The sequence below is a fragment of the Poecilia reticulata genome, chromosome 17 (genome assembly GCF_904066995.2).
Source record: "Poecilia reticulata chromosome 17, P_reticulata-male-v2, whole genome shotgun sequence".
Lineage (NCBI taxonomy): Eukaryota > Metazoa > Chordata > Actinopteri > Cyprinodontiformes > Poeciliidae > Poecilia > Poecilia reticulata.
The window spans coordinates 11,549,076-11,569,207 of record NC_088846.1 but is presented as its reverse complement, the minus strand read 5'-3'; the positions used below and the strand labels follow the sequence as shown (position 1 = coordinate 11,569,207).

Below are 20,132 nucleotides of genomic sequence, written 5' to 3'. Positions count from 1 at the left end.
AGTTGGTTTATAGCTTATATTAAAACATATGTATGCGTTTCGTCAAAAGGTTTCAACCTAATTTCAATCAGGAATCTATGGCAAGATTTACAAATTGATGTTCACACCAGCTCTAAGTCCACTGGAAAAAGTCAAAAATATCAATGTCTTCGTATTAGACATTTCAAAAGGCCTTTTAGCTGTGATTTAGCTGTGAAAGGAGGTTTTCTCATGACTCGGTGTCTAAATCCAAAGATACGTTTTTCACATCTTTGTCAAAATTTTCGAAAGCCTTGCATCGTTGTCCTCCCACTTCACAATTACGTGAAAGGTGAAAAAGTTGAAAGAGTCGGTACTTTTGAAAGGCACTGTACTTTCCCCCCAAACCCCCATTTTAAATCCTTTCTTTGAAAGCGGTTTGACACATTTATTGGTTTTTGACTTCATGGGGAAGTTTTCTATTCAGGCTTTAGGCATCACCACCCATAAATCGACACTTATTGTTGTTTGCTTTTCCACTGCGTTGGCCTGGTCAGTGAAAAGGACACTTTGTTTCTCTTATCAAATGGAAACTAGGAAACACACACAGTAGGAGCAGTAGCGTGGTAGGCTTGAGGACATGACCTGGACACCGGAATGAAAGGATTATTTGTTTCTGCACAAAGAGTTTTTCAAGCCTCTGCATGCTGATATTTGATCCTACACAAACACACCAATGCTATTTACTAGAAATCACTGTCCTGTTTCCTTTTTTTGTGTCTACATTAGTGTCATATCAGATTTTATCCATAGCTGTGTTCAATATGCTTTTAGACTGTTTGCTAAGTGAATTGGTCTCATTCAATGTGCAGTCTTGTGCTCTAATGGCTGCAGATGTTTTATATAATGGCCAAAGACAGAATGTGTTTTTCAGCAGAACTTGTAGTCTTTTTTTTTTTTTAAGAATAGGATGCTGTCTTAATGGATATTATTAACCACAGTAGCAGCCTGGCTCAAGACTTGGGATCATCTGGCTTGTCTGAGGCCAATTCTATCATTTGAGTCTAGACTGATGTATTTCCGTGGTTGTCTCATAACGGGTTTGTGCGCATGATGCCGTCGCTTCTTCACGTCTCAAAATGGCACCTGCACACAAAGCGCAGAGGAGCCAGAATGTGTAAGTGTCTTAATGACTCAGCAGCAATTCATGGAGGGGGAAAGTAAATAAGCTTAAATAAACAAAATGTAATTAGCATGAAATATTGGCCACTTGGTGCACAGGCTAGAAAGGCTCATGCATATTTATACATGCATACATGCTCATGCATATTTAGATTCAAAATATCAAGTTGGGGGGGAAAAAGAAAAATCATTTGCATTTTTTTTTTTAATGACCTGTTAAAAAGGTTGTATTCTTTTCGAATCAGTTGAAATTACAGCAATCTTCTTGTAATTGCTGAGCAGCTTTTTTGCAACCTTTGGACAATCGTTCACGATGAGCTTTAAGTTTGATGTTGGAAAGCATTCTCACCATTGCCCCGTATCTTCAGATTCAACCTGGACTCTGGCTTGGCTGCTCAAAAAATGTTAAGATATATTTATAAACTGTAATTTTAGAGACTGAGTCCCATTGTGAACAGATAAGTGGGTATATGGTCAGGCTGATGATCATGGTTGCAGGATTCAAAGAAGTGTAAAGCAGAAACTTTTCTAAAAAAGGAAAAACATACTGGATAACCTTATAGAGAGCTTTAAATGTTCAAATCAATGCTTGGTTGGAGAGAAAGTCTATGGAGTTGCTTAGAAATGAGAGTGATATGATGGGCTTCAGGTCACAATGCAGGCAGCAAAGCTAACAACCACTTGGACTTTATAGATGGACTTGTGGGGCAAGACAGAGAGCAGAGAGTTACAATAATCAATACAAGAGGTGAAAAAAAAAAGCCTCAATGGGAGCAGCAGACTCACCGAGTGTGAGAAACGGACAGAGGCAATGCTTGAGTAAATGAAAGTAGGCAGGCTGAATACGGTTATTGGTGTGTTTTTCTAAAGAGAGTGTGTCAGTGAGGGTGAAACCCGGAGTCGCATCTCTGAGGCGAAACACGGAGTTCAGGAAATTTTCCAAGAAATTAGCGAGATAATCCAAAACCTCATGTGCTGAAACGCATCACAGCTGCAAGTATGGGATGTTGTTAAAGTTTTTTAATCTTTAAAGACGAGTAGTTCAATACTTTTGGCTATTTGATGTAGGTAGTCGGGTCCTCCACCTGCCCATCTGTCCATTATTCTTATTTTTTTTAATTTCAAGTAAATCTATTGGATTTTCTTTTTGGATTCTTTGGATTAATCATATTATAACTGTTAAGAAAACAGAGAACAAGCAGCTGTTTCTCATGAATGGGTGATTTGTTTTTAGTCTTGAGTCAGTTTGTGAGGTGATTTGAAAACTGTATGTAAAACTGCAGCAATATTTCATTTGTCTTTACATAATCTGCTCTTCTAGGGTTTTTTTTCCCCCTCTGTCATTCTATGCGGGCTTTCTTCCATTTTTGTTTTATTGAGTTCAGTGCCATGTTGCCAAGGAGGTAAACCTTTAAATGGATCACTAATGAAGTTCGTGCAACGAGAAGCGTTTTGGAAATAGTTAATTTACCCAATCTGATGAATGCTTTCCCCAGAAACGGCACTTTTATTAGACTCCCCTTAATGAGCCACAACTCTGCTGTGTCATCCACCAACCAATTTGTTTGTAATAAATGTAGGACCTTGTGCTGAAAATGAAACGGAGAGCAAAACGGCACTTTTCCATGGGACTCACGTAAATAACCGAAGACATCTTTAAGTGTACAGAAAACACCACGGTATGTTTTTTTTGAGTAGCTGGCGGAGGCATAAATGGCTTTTTCAATACATACAAATTTTCATGCATTTTATGGTTGTTACCTTACTTTAACATTATCTTGGTTTTTGAAGAGTAGCTTTTAGAAGATTGTTCCTCTTCATTTCACCTCTGCCTTTTCACGGAAGTTACTGACGCTGAAATGTAAATTGAAGAAGGCTGGAAGGACGAGGTAGATGCCGTAGTGGCAGTGCAGAATAAAAGTGATGCACTTCGAAATGCACCACTGAATCCTCCATTACAAGTACAATATTACAGGTGTAGCCTAGAGATATCTTCATTTCACTCGAAGACAGACCACTCTTCTCTTTCCCCTCTCCAGCTGAGACGACCCATGCTGGGTACTGCAGTGCTTCTCATCTACCACATGTGCATAATGGCTTGTATAATGTCTTGGTGTTTCTTTTTTCTTCCTTTCACTTCATATTAACCACTATGGAGTCTCTCTGAGTGTAGCAGGATTCAGATAAGGAGGTGTCTCGGTGAATTCTAGCAAATGTGAATGAGAATTGCAATTGTTTAATATTGTTTTTGCCATCAAAAGCCCAATTCCCTCAATAATGTCTTTGTTTTTAATCATTCAAATCCAATAAAATTCAAGAATACACTCTATTGATCCCAAAAGGAAATGAAATAATCACGATGAGCCCACCACTCTGCCTGAGATTTAGGATCTTAGTCATTGAAATCTACGTCAAGTGTGTGCAGAAGTACTGCGAAAGTCTGTCTAATTGGCCAAGTATTATAGTTTGCCAAATATTCACACCACACTTTTCATATTTTTATTCATAAAAAGTGTTCAAAGGAATGTCAAATTTTCCTACTTTGTGCTTATTCATCTCATAGCATGTCTGTAAAATCCATTATGTTTGTGGTTAAAACATGACAAAAGTGCTAAAACAAACGAGGTTTGAGTAATTCAACATCTTAAACGTAAAACCTGTGAAATCTTATCGTTGTTTGTCTGCAGTTATTCCGGTTTTCATTTCATCGTTGCGACCCTGTCCTTTGAGTGTGTTGATGGCTTCTGGGGAAAACGGAATAGTAGGACAAAAACCGCCAAAGTTTTACGCAGACGGATGAAAAGCTATACGAGAAGGCTTTAGGAACGGTTTATTACATTTTAAATCGCTGCCAGCTGGACGTGTCATCTGCTCATTGGCATGAGACAAAGAGATCCTCTTCAGTGGATTAGAAGGTCAGGGTGTCAGACCGGTTCCCCGCGGAGCGCGACTCTTGGACACCAGAGATGATGCGGTCTGTGTGTGTATGTGCGGGCTCACCAAAGCACACGATATCCACATATGTTCATGTGGCTTGAGCATAAGTTCCTGTGTGTTAGCTCCCGCTGTGAGGAAGTTTAATTTAGAGCACATTACATTACACTAGATTCAATAAGCACATGTTTTCATCCAAAGGGACTTCACAAGTACTAGAGGGACGGGAGAGTTTAATATCCAGCCTGTGAACATGCAGATTTAGGAATGCGGGGAATCGGATCACCTCCTGAGCTGCAGTGGCAGTATTCACTTTGTGTGTGATGGTGGGTCTCTGGTTTATCCACCCTACAAAACAAGGGTGGTGTTTGAGTTGACCATTTTGTGGAAATGGACAAAGAGGAGAGAAAAGGGGCCAACAAAAGAAAAAAATAGTACGTATTTACCGTGGAAAAAAAAAAGTGCAGATGGTAGAGGAAGATATGCAAAGGTTCATAATAACACAGATCTAAAAACAGAAATGTGTTTGTTCAAAGTGTCGCACTGTGTTTGTGGTAAACCTCTCGTCAAAATAAATAATCAGCGAAACTCTCAAAAACCAAAACTAACTGGGCATAAAAGCTTTCTTTTTGAGATCAACATGTTTTTCTCACCTATATTATTATTTACATCGGTCGATGAGACAAAACATAAAAATGGAAGAGACGCTGTTGTTTATCTCATTCTTTCTTCTCCTTTCACAGTCAACAAGCACAAGCCGTGGATAGAGACCTCCTACCATGGAGTGATCACAGAGAACATGGACACGGTGCTGCTGGACCCTCCACTGGTGGCGCTGGACAAGGACGCCCCAGTTCCTTATGCTGGTAGGGAACCTCAATCCCAAATGGCAAAACACTCGGATATGTGCAGTTTATCCAACCGGCAGTCATTTTTCTTACATTTTCACACAATTTATTGGTGCAGAAAGCAGGGTGCTCTCACACGTTTCCTCACTAACGCACTCAGGACCTCGACAAAGATGCCATAGCTCTGTGCTCGGGCAGCTGTAGCAGCTTCACACCACAGGACAAAAACAGATGATCCAGCAGTTCTCTGTGCCCACTGCTTGTCATGGAGCGTGAATTTCATTTATCACATGCAGACGTGTAAAACAAATGCTGTATTTTTTATTTATTTTTCAGAAAGGGAGCATTTTTTCTCACCATGTAACAGGACAACCCTACAAACAAACAAAAAAGAGGAAAAGAGAAAAGAGAGAGTGAATCCTTTTCACTTCTAAGACCAAATACAGTTTTATGCTGCGAGAAGATTCTGGGTTCAAATCCCAAAATGATTCTGTGTGGAGTTTGCATGTTTTCTACCATGTTATATGTCATCTTTTACAAAAGCTGTGTTTTTTTTTTTTCACAGCTTCAGCATACTGATGTAATGTTTGTCCGATAAATATTTTTATCGCTGCAGTAGACGGCCGCATCTGACGGATACCGCCCAAGATGCTGCAGGTCACAGAAACGGCTGGAAGCATTGAAATGGCAGAGAAAGAGAAAATGAGGAACTCTGTGTATTTATCACAGCTAATATCACATTTAACAATGTTATCCCAGTTGCTGGATTTTCATTTTGTTCAACCATATGTTCACTTTAGGTTTCATTAACCGAAGAACTGGTAAGGAAGAAAAGCGAAAATGAGCTGAAAGCGGGATAAACTTTGATATTTGTATTTGAGAAAGATAAATGTATTTCTGCATCTCCAGTTTATGTTAAAGTAAGAGTTGTACACAAACTTTGCTGATCAAATGTTATTTTTCTGTCTGCTGAGCGTGATGTGGCATTTCTGTACGACGTAACCTAGACGTCTTACAGCATAATCGATTATACTTTATTAGCCTGCAATACGTTTTTAAAAGCGGATATCGCAACCCATTTTCTGAAAACCCTCCTCAGAGCTGCTGTTCCTTTCCGCTCAGATGGGCTTACAATGATTTGCAGCACATTGTTTTACCTGGTAAACAAATCTGCGATGCACTGAATGTTTAATGACACCACAACAACCAGGCTGACACAAGGGAAAATTTATTTTAGATGCTTCTCTCAGTGATTAACATGTGGTTTGTTTGCTTGAGAAGGTCAGCGTTGGTGAGAAATCACCCGGGAGAGAGAGAAAAAAAACAAAACAGAAGCGTCTGACTGGTGATATTTCTCTCCTTGAATGTTTTTTATTGCTTGTGGTCTAATGAATGAAACCGGCACAATAGCTTCCAAGGAGACGGAAAAAATGGCCATAAAAGAGCAGCTCCGTTCCAATTTATCTTCCTTGGCTTACCCTGTATTTTGTACAAACACCTCCATCCACTCCCCACCTCAACCCCACACAATCTAACTATTCTGTCACATTTTTATCTGGATCTCTACCCTCATTTGTGCCTTTTTTTCCCTCCCCTCCAATCCTGGCACCACATTCCCTCTTCCTGATTCCTATAGTCCTTTTTCCTCCTCTCTATCTCAACGCATTGCTCCCAGCGAGCCCATATTCAGCCAGTCACTTAGATTATAGACGCCCTCATCAATCCTGGTTTTGTTTTATGGCAGGAAGGAGTGGGCTATCCTTCTGGCTCCACATTAATTGCAGAGTGAGAACACAGATGAGAATTGTTAAGCAGTTTCTGCAGCTTTTATACAGCGCCGTAAAAGATTTTTGCTCTCTTCCAGGTTTTATTCTGTTATTGGATTTTTGGCGCACCAACATCCATCCATCCATCCATCCATCCATTTTCTGTACACCCTTGTCCCTAGAGGGGTCAGGAGGTGCTGGTGCCTATCTCCAGCTAGCGTTCCAGGCGAGTGGCGGGGTACACCCTGGACAGGTCGCCAGTCTGTCACTGGGCAACACGGAGACAGACGGGACAAACAACCATGCACACACACACTCAGGACACAGCACACCTAGGGAGAATTTAGAGAAGCCAATTAACCTGACAGTCATGTTTTTGGACTGTGGAAGGAAGCCGGAGTACCTGGAGAGAACCCACCATGCACAGGGAGAACATGCAGAAAGACTCTGGGAATCAAACCCAGAACCTTCTTTCTGCAAGGCAACAGTTATACCAACTGTGCCACTGTGCAGCCCCGGTGCACCGGCATGTTTCAAATAATCATTAAAAAAAACAAAAACAAAGGAACATATTCCACGAGGATAACCTGAGTACACATCAAAATGTAATTACTTCATTTATTAGGAGAAAATTACATTGTAAAAAAAACTACAAAAAAATAAATTGCTTCCATGTTAGATGAATGAATTAACTTTAATTAACCACGTTTTTGCAAAGACTCTTAAAACTACCAGCATGCACTGTGAATTGGTGCTATATAAGTAAACTAAATGAATTTTTGTTTTTGCTGCTCGATTTCTTTGTTTAAATTATGAGAGATGAATCAAGGATGTGCACTGAACCTGCAGCTTCACGCTCTTCTTCCCAAGTAAGTAACTGAAAGGGCAACAAATTTAATTAATTTACACGGCTATTCAATTTGCATGAATAATATTCTTAAACTATTTTTTTTGTCAGCTATGGTGGGTTGATTACCTAATGATCAAAATTATGTATATTTGTGAATTTGTGAATGAGAGCAGGTGTTTTGGCAATTCAGGCAACACTGCAGCTTTAGGGTGGATTTCTTTTTAATTTTATGTCAACTAAATGCAAGGTAAATGTGGCTACATGAATGAATTTGTCTATCTAGTTCATCTTATGAAACAAAATGGAGAAAATCCAGAAAAGGAAAATACAGTTTTTTTTATTTTTTTGTTTTGCTGTTTCCTTTCTCCTGTAAAGTCCTTTTTTTTCTCTCCTAAAGGCCTTCTTCTTACCAAACATTTTATGCATATCCTCTTTACTCTCCATTGCCTTCGGCTGCGTCTGTCCCTCCTCTGCCACAGAACATTTCACTTTGATGTAAACAACCAACACTGCGCCTACCGACAGAAGCACAAAGGTGTGTGGGTCGAGGAGCGCTGCGTGTACCGATAGTCTTCTCAATCAAAAGTAGCGTGAGCAATGGTGGCTTAGGGCTCCAGGGGGCTACAAGGCAAACAGACAGTTTTGTTTGCTTATTCTTTATCTCAAGGCCACAGTCAACAGGCACCAATACTTTTCCATTCATCATACTACCAGAAAAATGTCCTATGGTACATTGTTTCCTCTGGACACACAGAGGGTGGAAGAACAAAAGTACTCTAAGAAGAAAGGGAGAATGGATAGCTGAGGGGAACCGGGGAGACAAAGAGCTGTTGAGTGTAAGTGGAGGATGTTATAACCAGCTTCTTGGAAACGACTCTTATTATTCTTGTAGGGTGTTTGTGTGAGTAGCATGTAATTTTCATGATTGCACAAACATAGTTATGATTCTGAATCGGTTTTTGACCCCTTTGTCTCCTCCCCCGTGTACTTGAGATGAAGATCATCGCCTGCACTCACCAATCGAGACTCGGCCAACATGAACCAGACGTCGAACGAATAATGGGTAATTTACCCATAAACTTCTTTCGCACAGCGCCCCTCAAACCGGATCTAGTAATTCCTTTAATTTGCTTCAGCATCATTTGTGAAAGTACTTTCATAACGAGAAGGTTGAAGGTTTTCCACTTTCTTATCCCTCCAGAAACCTTTTAAGAAACCTTAAAACAAGGTTTTAAGAAGCTGCGGTAGGAACACAGATAGAGATCCACTCCTGGCTGATTTGATTTTCTGGGTTTTGGACTATTACACAAAAAAGAGGGGTAAAAAGTTGATGGGTCTCAATATAAAATATCAAGATTGATCCCATGCATTCTGTTAAGTTTATGCCATCAACTTTTTTCTGATTTTATTAATCCCAAAACCTGCAGCTGTGTTTAGTTCTGATGCATTTAAAGAACTGGAGAGCTGGGAATCTGCATTGCAAATTAGCTAAGGCTGTAAATGTTATCGTGCTTGATATAATGAATACTAAGCACTTGTCCCCCATTCAAAACAAAACATCCAGAGAGTCTGAAAACAAACTATTTAATTTTACATTTTTAATTAGGTTTTATCCATCTTTTGTTTTCAGTTTAGTGTTAGAAAGCTCTATGTCAAATTTGTAGTATGATCAGAAAAAAGAGATTGCCACTTGCTTGGGAATGTAGCACTGGTGTAAAGATATTAAAATCTGCGTTTAACTAGTTGAAGAAAATTTGTGGCAATTGGTAAAAAAACAAAACAAAATGTGCATGTAGAGGTTAATTTCTGATCTGGTCTTTGAAGGATTTTGTACTTTTAGAAGAACAGACGCTCTCAGATCATAACAAACAGGTGTATTTGTACCGTGTGACGGTCATTCAGTCGAGAAACATAAATCTGTTAAATCCAGTCAGTTAGTTGGAAACTCCAAGCTTCCCATTACTATGAAAGTTGTACGGCATGTCCTCAGTTTTAGAAATGACTTTGTAACCATTTCCAGAATGACGGCGCTGTTTTGTGATGCTTCTTCAGATCATTCATCTTGTCAGAAGGTTCTGTCCAGTCAACCCTCGACTCCAGCGGTCTTGCTAATGAAGTCGCATCCAAAAAGCGGTCAATAAATTTTTATTTTTATTTTTTTACAACACCATACACAGGAACATTAATCACGCAACACTACTACGGGAGTTCAGTCATGCAGATTTATGCTTTGTCTTTTAACAGAAGTAATGACAAAAATTACTGCTGTACAAGTAATGAAAAATTGAGACTTGGTCACCACCTGAAAAGATGAACACGACGGCGGAATAAGCGAGAAAAATGAACGTAAAAAGGGAAATTAACTGCATGATTGCATAACGGAACAAATTCACCTCTGATCGCAGAAACACTTTTGGCTCATCTACAAAGTCATTTATAGCCAGTCTCCCACTGCCAGGTCCCACTGTACCGGCTACACTGCACCGAGGTGAAAATAGCTGAGAAGCTAATTACACTATAGGACCCAACAAAGCAGAAACTGTGACACATTTCAAAGAGAATGGAGTAAAAGAGGAAGTGGAATAGAGAGGAAGAAATGTTTGGGGGAGGCAAAAAAAAAAAAAAAATGCTGGCGATGTGAGAGGAGGAGATGAAAGAGTGAGACAAAGGTAGACCAGATAATGGGGATGTGCAGTGTGTACGTGTTTAACAAGGAGACGGAGAGAAGTGGGGAGGAAGATGATGTGATGGATCATCAAAGGATAAGAGAGGATATTGAAGCGAAAGTCTGATCAAACCAGGCTGGTGTCTGTTTCTCTGCCCTGAGGAGAGGAGGAACATATCGCTGTGCCTGGCTGCCACTTCGCCCCCCTCTGCTCTGCTCTCTGTCCTCTTTGCCTTTCTAAAGGGCTTAAATTTCTGCAGTGGGACCGCCGTAGTTTGCAGGTTATGGATTGGCATGTTGCAGCGCAAAACAGATGCAATCATATGCTCGTTTGAGAGCTGATCTCTATCTTTGTGAACAAGGTTTCTGTTTTGGTTGTGCAAAAAAAAAAAAAAAATTGAACATTAGATCTGAATATCTTCCCTTTACTGGAAAGAATCGGGCACTTCTGGGATTCCTGCTAAATGTGTGAGGAGGGCTTAAGTTGTTTATTATTCCAGATCATTTTCAAAGAAAACACACTCCAGTGATAGAAGTATGAATCAAATTCATGCAGCGTACATAGTAAGGACACAGTCTCACGTCGTTATGATGTTTGTGGGCCATTGTTTGTGAAATAAAAATGAGTTGATCCAGAGCCAGGAACAGACCAACCTGAGCCAATGAGATGAGCAGTGAGACAAAGGACCAGCAGAGCATCACCAGGGAAAACCACCATTATCTTCACCATTATCTCTAAAGATAATGGTGAATCCTTTCAGTGTTCTGAAAGGATTCATTAAAAAAAGGTATCACTGGTAATTATTTTTAGTCTAAACATAAGTCAAAGACAATTTTTTATTTTTTTTTGTTTGCATATGGCTATTAAACAAATTGGTTAATTACCAAATACGTTGCAATGCAGCGACTGCAAATTAGAAAGGATCATTTAAAAGAGTTTTGATCTTAGATTTAATCCCCACCATCTATCAAAGATGTTAGAGACATAATATCTGGATGTCAGAAATTCTCCAACATTGTTTTTTTTCTCTCTCTGTTTTTGTTGTCATTCTTATATTTTGAATTGGAGAACAATAACTTTAGTTGTAACTTTGATTAAAAAGATAAAAGTTCAGTTTCAAAGTTTCTCTTGTAATGGATAATAAAAGGAAGTAAAAAAATAAAAGTGATTCACTTTTGTCGTTGAACAATTTCCAACTTGCTTTTATTATTTTGAGCTTGTAAATCCTTGAAGAGGAGTTGGACCACAAAACTGTCTCCAAATGCACACTGGCTGGTGGATTGCTAAACAGGTAGGGTCAGTGGTGCCATCTGCTAATTAGCATTACTTGTAACACAGCAATGAAAGTAAAATGCTGTGTGAGATGAATGAATAAGCAAGTCCGCAGCCATATAATAATGGAACGCTAGATATTGCGGATACAGCCAATTAAAAACAAGTTATTTAATAAATGTACAGGAATGCACCGTCATGTCAGACAAGTTTTCCAAAGCCGATCGACGCAGGTCCGTTCCTTATGCAATTTCAAACCACAAGTTTACAGCTCTGCATGGTAATGAGTTTTTACTGAGTAAGGAAAGGCAGAAAATGAACACATTTATTTTTGATCTGTTTGAAATGAAAATCTTTCAGAAATGAAGCCAAACTTCCACATCTTGTCAGACTAGTAGCTGTTTGCTACTGATGAGCGGCTCTTGCGTGTGATTCCTCTGACGCAGCTACTGAAATCTTTACTCTTTAATGCGCTTTATGTTACTTCTGCTGCCTTGTTTTTAACTGGCTGATTAAAGCATCCACCTTAAACGGCAGCAATTGTTGGGCCACCTGTGAAAATAACAGTCCTACCAACACATTTCCCTCTACAAGCTTTGAAGAACGCCTGTATCATGACGTCACAACAGCTAATAAAATGTTGGGGGGTTTTTTTAGATGATTTTTAAGATATGACCTATGGAAAGCTTACAATTGTGAAGGAAATTTGAGAAATTGTTATAAATACATGTGAGTATTTATTGGGGTGAATTATGCTTACTTGGAGCTCAGTAGCCTTTTGAAATGTTTTTTTTCTCTCCTTAGAATATGGCAGTGCTGGTTGGTAACCTTGAGCCTGAGTTACATCCTGCCACTGGTTTATGTTGTCTAGTGTTTTTAAACCATTTTCTCAGAAAACTAAGAAGAATGTTTCGTGAAGGCTAGATTCTGTTTTGACCTTGGTTTTGAAATGTGTCGGTAATGAGCCTTTTCTGAAGAAGCTGTAATTTATGATGGCATAACAATAAGTTATTTATTATGTGAGTGGTCTAATGCTTATTCACATTGTATCCTGGACCAAAGCTAAGATTGTTTAATATATGGCTGTTAAGAGAAATGGTTTAACAGCCATACTACTTTTAGTAGATTTTACTGTTATTTTGCTTCCTGCAAGCGTAGTTTGGATTTCACACACCTGCCATAGAGAGAGTTTACATTTTATGCAGCAAGTTTATTTTCTGTACTGTTTTCAATTCAGTGGTCCTCTAAAAGTTGGGTCAGATTTTTATAGTACAACTCAAAATTATGTACAAAGTTTGGATTTATATTTAAGAGCTAGAGGTGGATTGATAATGTTAGATAATGGTATTTATGTGACATTGAGAATGCCCCTTCTTAACATGAATTAGTCATTTTGTCATATTTTTGTGTTGTTTCCATCAGTCACTTTAGCTTGACCTGCACATTTTCCTCAACTTGTTAGCGTAGCTCTCTCTTTTTTTAGCTGTTTGTCTTAAGAAATGTATTTAAGTGACTTAAATGAGTGTGTGTGTTATTTTAGACAATTATTTTCCATCCTTTCATTTTTAAATCAAATTTCGCTTTTAATCAACGGCGGCATCCAGTCTCTCCATTGCTGACTGTTGCGTTATTCAGTGTTATCTAATCTTATCTTTGTCTAATAATACCTAAATAGCTACATGTGCAGACTTGAATTAGTTTTTAAATAAAAACCACTGGCAAACATTTAAACCTGATTCTTTTATTTGGCGGGAGTCACCTTTCCCCTAGGTAATTGGGTCTGTCTTGACTCCAGGACTAATTACACATCCAGTAAGGCCGGGCTGAAGCTCTATTGTCAGTGTTTTGTCCAATCGCTCTCGGCGTCAGACAACCTCTTAGCCTATGATTGATTTTATGAAAGACCCAATCTGTTCTGATATTAGCCTACTGCCCCATTTTTTGAAATTGCATTGGCTCTTTCTCTCTCGTCTTGACACCGTGGGTATTTCCATTTTTTTTCTTTTTTTTATTTGTGTGTGTTTTTCTTAAACTTACAATAAGCTAAGGCTGTGGGTATTTTGTGACACTTACAAAGCAATTCATTCAGGTTTGCTGTGTCTATATTTTAAACATTTAAAATGCATGTAAATTTTGCTAAATAAAACTGACAATGCTAGCTAAAAAAATATCCATCCCTCGTTGCATTCTAAGAATTATTTTTTTTCATATCTGTGTTTTTGGTAGATGGACACAAACAGTGGGTCGCTACTTTTTTTTTTTTTTTTTTTTTAATAACAGATGCATCTGGTTCTCAAGGACAAGCAGTGACCCTGGGCCTGATGTGAGCTAAATTGACCTAACGTGATGTGCAGTGAAGAGCTCCTCTAACAAATCCAGATCATCTCTGTATTCTCCTTTCTCTCCCTTTTTGTCTGTGTGACGGAGGCTTCAGAGCCTCGACGGGCTGACGGGTCAATTAGACGTCAATTTCCATATATTCCTCAGTCCATTTGCCTTATCCATTTGAGCATGAAAAATGATTATGAGCCTTTTTGACCTGTGCACCATATCAATGCTGCTCAGACGACTTTATCCTTAATTATCTGTGACCCATTCACCCTTAAAACTTCCGATTTCCCTCCCCGTATCTTTATCGTTGTAATAAAGTTAGACTCCTATTTTTTTATTGGCTCTCATTTCCATCCCAGACTCTACTCACCATAAAGCCCAGCAAAGCTTTATAGAGTAGTCACTCCTCCCAAAAAGCTTATGGAGTCCTTTTAACATAACAACTGGCACGACATCACACCCTATTCTTCTTCAAGTCGATGCAGAAACCTGAAATGCATCGCTCCTCAATATTTCTATATGTTTTTGATGGCGTTGTGATTTGTATTTGTTGGTCTCCAAGTTAAGCTGCAGCTGCACATTTAACTGACATTTTAGAGTTTATAGTACAGCTACAAGTTATTGATCTGCCTGAAACAATAATATTTTCATGAATGCTTGCCAACTCTAACTCTTTTGTGGTGAGGTACCATTTTCAAATGTCTCCTATGTTATGACTCAGACTGAGCTAAAGTCCCGCTAAGCAAAAATGAAGCCTTATGTCCCTGGTTTGATGTTTTTATCTATTAATTTATCCTGAAGGATAATGTCTGATCATTGGTGTGTGATCTAAAGCTTAAACCTAATTGAGTTGGGAAATGTATCAATAATCTGAAGCACACAAAATGGTCCACCTTTAAATTACATACAATTAGTGTTTTGGAGTGACCTTGTCTGGACTTAAATCTATTTTGCTTTATTCTAAATCTTTAAAAAAAGCAATGTTCATTTTTACTCAAACATATACCTCTAAAAAGTAAAGTCAGACAAACTAATCATTTTGATTGGTCTCTTAATTTTATTCATACCAATACAACAATCGAACCGGATATATATTTTTTTCTCTCGTAATTTGATATTTAGTTTTCACCGAGGGTTTCGATCATCTCTGAAGTGGCCCAACATGATCTGACAGCTGTGCGAGTGAAATAAGATGTTTCTACATCTTCCCCTGCCACCGCGCGCTCTTTCTGCTCCACAGACAAAAAGAGGGAGTGTTCGGTTTTTCCAGGAGTGCCAGAACATTTGAAGGGCAATTTCAGTCGAGTGACAGAGTAATGGATGAAGGCAGCCAGAGCCATCAGTCAAGTGCCGAACAGTACCAAGTCAAAGTTCTAACAAACACCCAATCTTCAGTCTCTGCACTCGCTGCAAACTCAATTTCCCTGCCTGGCTGTGGAGTGTAACAGGCCATTTCGTAGGATTGTTATTTTTCCCGTTGACCACATGAAAGCGCGATAAAGACGTCAATATTTAAGCACTTTAAAAGGGGCTTTTAGTGCTTCACTATGACCACAAATTAGTTTCTGTTGACTGCATGTTAACCTCTGCTGGTATTTTTGGTCTGTTTTGAAAGTCGGCTGGTCTCATCCTTAAGGTTATACACCTTGAGCTCTAAAAAGGTCACAGCTGCTGATCTAATTCAAATTTTCTGCAAGGTAATTAGTATTCTTTCTGAGTTTTTTTTTTTTTTACCCAGTGTTACATCCCTGAGTACCTCTTTGTCTCTATTCTCTGCTAATTGTGACAGTGAGAATGATGCTTAGATAAAAGGGGGGTGCTGGTGAGAGTAAGTAAGCAGATCTCTCATCATCCGGTTTCTACCTCCCAGGGCACAAATTATTGAAGACACTGTAACACCAGTCCCTTCCTGCCCTTCTAAGACCTTTTGCTGACCTTTTTCTGTCATTTAACTGTATCACAAAGTGCTGCTGTCCCTGTGTGATGATAATTAAGTCAACTCACACTCCACGTGTATTGGGTTTATCAGACAAAACAATTTTAACATGATGAGAATTAGTTGTCATGGTAGGAAGTCGTTGAATTAGTTGGACTGACCTTAAAGACGATGTTTAAATGAGAATTTGGCAAGATTATGAGCTAAGATGCAGTACGCTACATCTTTGCTTGCATATTAGCATTCATTGTGGTAAATGACCTACATATTGTTAGCTGAAACACTTAGCTGACAGGAAGTGGTTTGCTTCATCTATTCGCAATACATGGTTTCTACTGACTTATTGAAGAGGTTGTACATTAATTAGCATGTCAAAAAAATTTCCAAAAAATATTTCTAACAATGCCAAATTTTAACTCGGCCTGGCTTTGTATGCATTTTGCTATTCCCAAAACTTTTTTTTTTTTTTTTTTACATAATCGCTGATTTCGTGCTGAACTGACTCGAGATCATTTAACATGTTCAAATAGGTGCATTTATTATGACAATACTGGACTTTGAAGGAAGAAACATGCAGACAATCGGCTGATAACATGCTGAGTAAGAACCATGATTCCCACATTATCAAAAATAGGGGGAAAAAAAAAACAACTGAATCCACTTTAAAATGTGGAATGTAGAATTTCTTAATCTGTGGATGGGACGTAATTATGCATTTTTGGTCCTTTTACAATGTTGAATCAACTAAAAAAAAACATCAAAGACTTTAATGGTCACTGCAGCTCCCTGTCTACCTGCTGGATGCGACTCACTCAGCCAACTCTCATTTCTGCTTCAAACAAACAAGCGACTGAAGCATGATGCTAAACCGCTAGCTTAATTTTAAAGGAAAATTCTCCTTTTTTTTTAAGGCAGAAGAACAGCCCATTCTGTAAGATGTTTATTTCACAGAACTAACTAGAAGAAAAATAGTGCTATTGCAGCAAAGAAACAAATTGCTCTAGTTGCACACAACATTTTTTAGTTAAAAAAAAAAAGAAAATTGTTTACTCTGATTCTGAACATGATATCCCACTGCTGCCTTGATTTTAAATATTAATCATACACTTTCATTTTCAACAGAAGACACCTTATTGCTTATTGTTAAAAAAAATAAAAATAATAAAACCAACACAATCTTTCATTCTTTTTATTTCTACTGCACCGGAGTTTTGAGATTTGATTTTCATTTTTTTCTTCAAAGACAGTTTGTCTCTGCGAAAGTGAAGCGTATTTATACAAGTCACAAAAAGATATGAGGGTTTTAATGTGCTTCAGAAATTCTGTTGGTTTTGCAGCTTCTCAGTCTCTCGCCGAGATTTATGCTTGCAAATTTGTTTAAATAAATAGAGCCGTTCCCCTGAAAACAAATGGACGGTTTTAAATTTACTCTAGCTGAGGAGTCGACAAATGATCAAACATGACAGCGACGCATGCTTGAGCTATTGCTTGCTGTCTGTTATGATGAACATAACTAGCATGCAGAGATCAATGAATGATGACAAATTAGGTTATCTTAACTCCCACAGAATATCAAGCATGTACTCCTCTTTATGTTGGGAGATATTCTGGTGAATTCTGCACGCAGTCTCAGCCTGCGGTCCAACACCCTGCTGGCCTATCAGACAGCTGACGTCTGTCATTTTAATAATTCTGCATTAGTATGCAAAAGCTCTCCTGGGGAACTCAATTTCCACCTGTCACATTTCATATATGTTGTGCTTGCTTTAACTCATGCGAAAGTTTAGCCTCAAACAGTTAATCTGAACATCATTTCATTTCATTTCATTTCATTCTGAAAGACGGAGAGCCTGATGAGAGAACAATGTGAAAGAGAGTAATGCAAACTAACAGGATAAGAACGTTACGTGCCGGGATTCGTGTGATTCAGGCTGTTTATGGCTTCGCAACAAACCTGTCTTGTTTGCGTAGCAAGTCAAATTTTCATTGCAAAGAATAAATCTACCCACGGCTACAGTGCCAAACAAAAATATTCATGTCCTTTGGACTTTTCCACAATTTGTGTGTTTGCTCCCGTCCTGATTTCACTTTTTCTGGCATATTTGCAACACTGCTGTGAACATCAGACCAATGTAAATATTAGTCAAAGCCACACAAGTAAACACAAAGTACAGGTTTTAAATGAAGGTGTTTATTATTTAGGGAGGGGGGAAAAAAACAAAAACAAACCTACATGATCCATTAAAACATAACCGTGGCTTAGCACAGCTGAGCTGACTGCCTCCAGCCACACCTGCCTGCTTGACGAAGTGCAGGCGTTCACTTCGTCACGCCTGCATGACGAAGTGAAGTAAACCAAAAGATTCTCAAAAACTAGATGCCATGCAGAGAACTTGAACATTCAGAAATTCAGGAACAAATGAGAAAGGAAGTACCTGAGATCTATCGGCCTGGAACAAGTTTTAAAGCTTTGGGACTGCAGGAAATCGGAGCGAGAGACGTTGCCCACAAACATGGATCAGTGGTGAAGCTTCCCAGGAGCGACCGGCTGACCAAAGTTACCCCAAGAGCTCAGTGATGACTCTTCCTAAAGACTCTACAACAACATCCAAAGAACTGCAGGTCTGTCTTGTCTCAGTTAAGGTCAGAGGTCATGCCTCCTCCATAAGAGTCTGGGTGGCAGAGTTCCAAGGGGAAAATCACTGCTGAGCAAAAATAACGCTAAGGCTCCTCTCAAATTTTCCAGAACACATCTTGATGATCCCCAAGACTTTTAGGAAAACCTTCTGAGGACTGATGAGACAAAAGTTAAACTTTTTGGAAGCTGTAGGTGTGATTACATCTGGTGTAAAATAATACTGTATCCCAGAAAAACGTCATAGCAAGAGTAAAGCATGGCGGCGGTAGTATTATGACCAGCGACTGTTGTCAAAATGTAAAGGTGGAATAAAAAAATAAGTGTGACAGGCGTGAGTATCACCTAGTTTGTGTTCAGCACTCTTCTCAAAGACGAAGGAAAACTACATTTTATTTCTAGGCGACCTGCTCTGAACCCCACAGGCTTGTTTTACCTGCATAAAGCCGAGACCCAACTACGTCTGATAGTTGATGAATGTCGTATCAAGCAAGTCAGGCGGATCCTGATTTCAAACTGTAGCTGAAAGAGTTATTAATAATGGGCTTTTCCAAATATACAAAAGGAAATTAATTGCTCACCAATATCTTAGTCACACAAGGATAAGGACTTACTACCTGTTTGCTTAAAGAGGCACTTTGTACGCTTCACTTGTTGGTTATGTGTATCTAGGGCATCATCCACCTTTGCAGGTAGGAGATGCAGTGTGTGAGCTGCCCTGCTGCTGCGCTCCATTTGATCTTCCTCTCATTAACATTTTCTGTAGTGTAGATGCACATACAGCTCTGATGCTGCACATTCTGCACATTTTCACTTGGTAGAAGGAGGCTGAAATGCTTTTTGTTGGAAAAACTGCATGAACCAGTCTAAAGTGCTTTTTACAAAGTACCTAAAATTGCAAGTGAAGCTGCTTTTACATGCAAAGTGGTTTTCCTCCATGCATTTGCAGCGCGGGTAACTTAAACCGAATCCTGATGGTTTTTATGCTTGGACTTCTATTAAGTTAAGATCACCTGTCAGAGTATGACTGGTTTTAAGTGTTTTTTTTTTTTTTGTATTATTGTTATTTTTGCTGTCACTAAAACACTGCGATTGTCAATTTAGTAGAGCAACTTACTAAATAGAAGCTATTTTGCTGTCATGCTGTTTGATCAGGTGAAACCAGCACTTTTTCTCAACGACTCTCATATCAAGCTATTTTTCACACATTAAACTGAGATCCACAGGAAAATTTTCAGACAATTTGATCCAGACCTTTCATGCAGTATCTGTCCATATTTTGACTTCCCAGCAAATTTTTTTTTTCTGCTGAAGCTTCACTTTCACAGCTGGAAATATGAGGACTGTGTGGCAGGGGAGCATTTAACCTTGAGTTACCAGGAGGCAGAACATAATTCAGTGTAGTTTGATGTGAAACTTTTTATTCCGCCTGTCAGCAGTGGTGGATGAGGGCAGTCAGTAATGTTTCTGGAATTGTATACACAATATCAACAAGTAAGTGGAAAGCGTCATTTAAGTGGCAGCTGAAGGTGTGAAGCAATAACTCGCGCATTTACTGGCAGAAGATTATCCAGATATTTTGGTTGTTGTGCCTAAATGGACATTTAGTTCTTTAGATTATAGCTTTTTTTTTTTGTTTTTTTTTTGTTAGAAGCAGTGTTTTGTTGCGATGTGACAGAAAACCTACGTGAGTGTTCATCTGTCAGACTAGGTATTCTGCAGACCACTAGGCCACTAGTCCTCCTCTTTTCTGT

General features: G+C 38.9%; 1 protein-coding gene across 1 annotated transcript in view; it reads left to right on the top strand.

Moving 5' to 3' along the window:
* The window catches only part of LOC103479345 (calsyntenin-2-like), a 160,312-nt gene that overhangs the window by 65,784 nt on the left and 74,396 nt on the right, over positions 1-20,132 (top strand). The window contains exon 2 of the mRNA XM_081598634.1: positions 4,818-4,940. Within this exon, the coding sequence (XP_081454760.1) occupies positions 4,818-4,940 (123 nt within the window). The remainder of the gene's footprint in view (positions 1-4,817; positions 4,941-20,132) is intronic.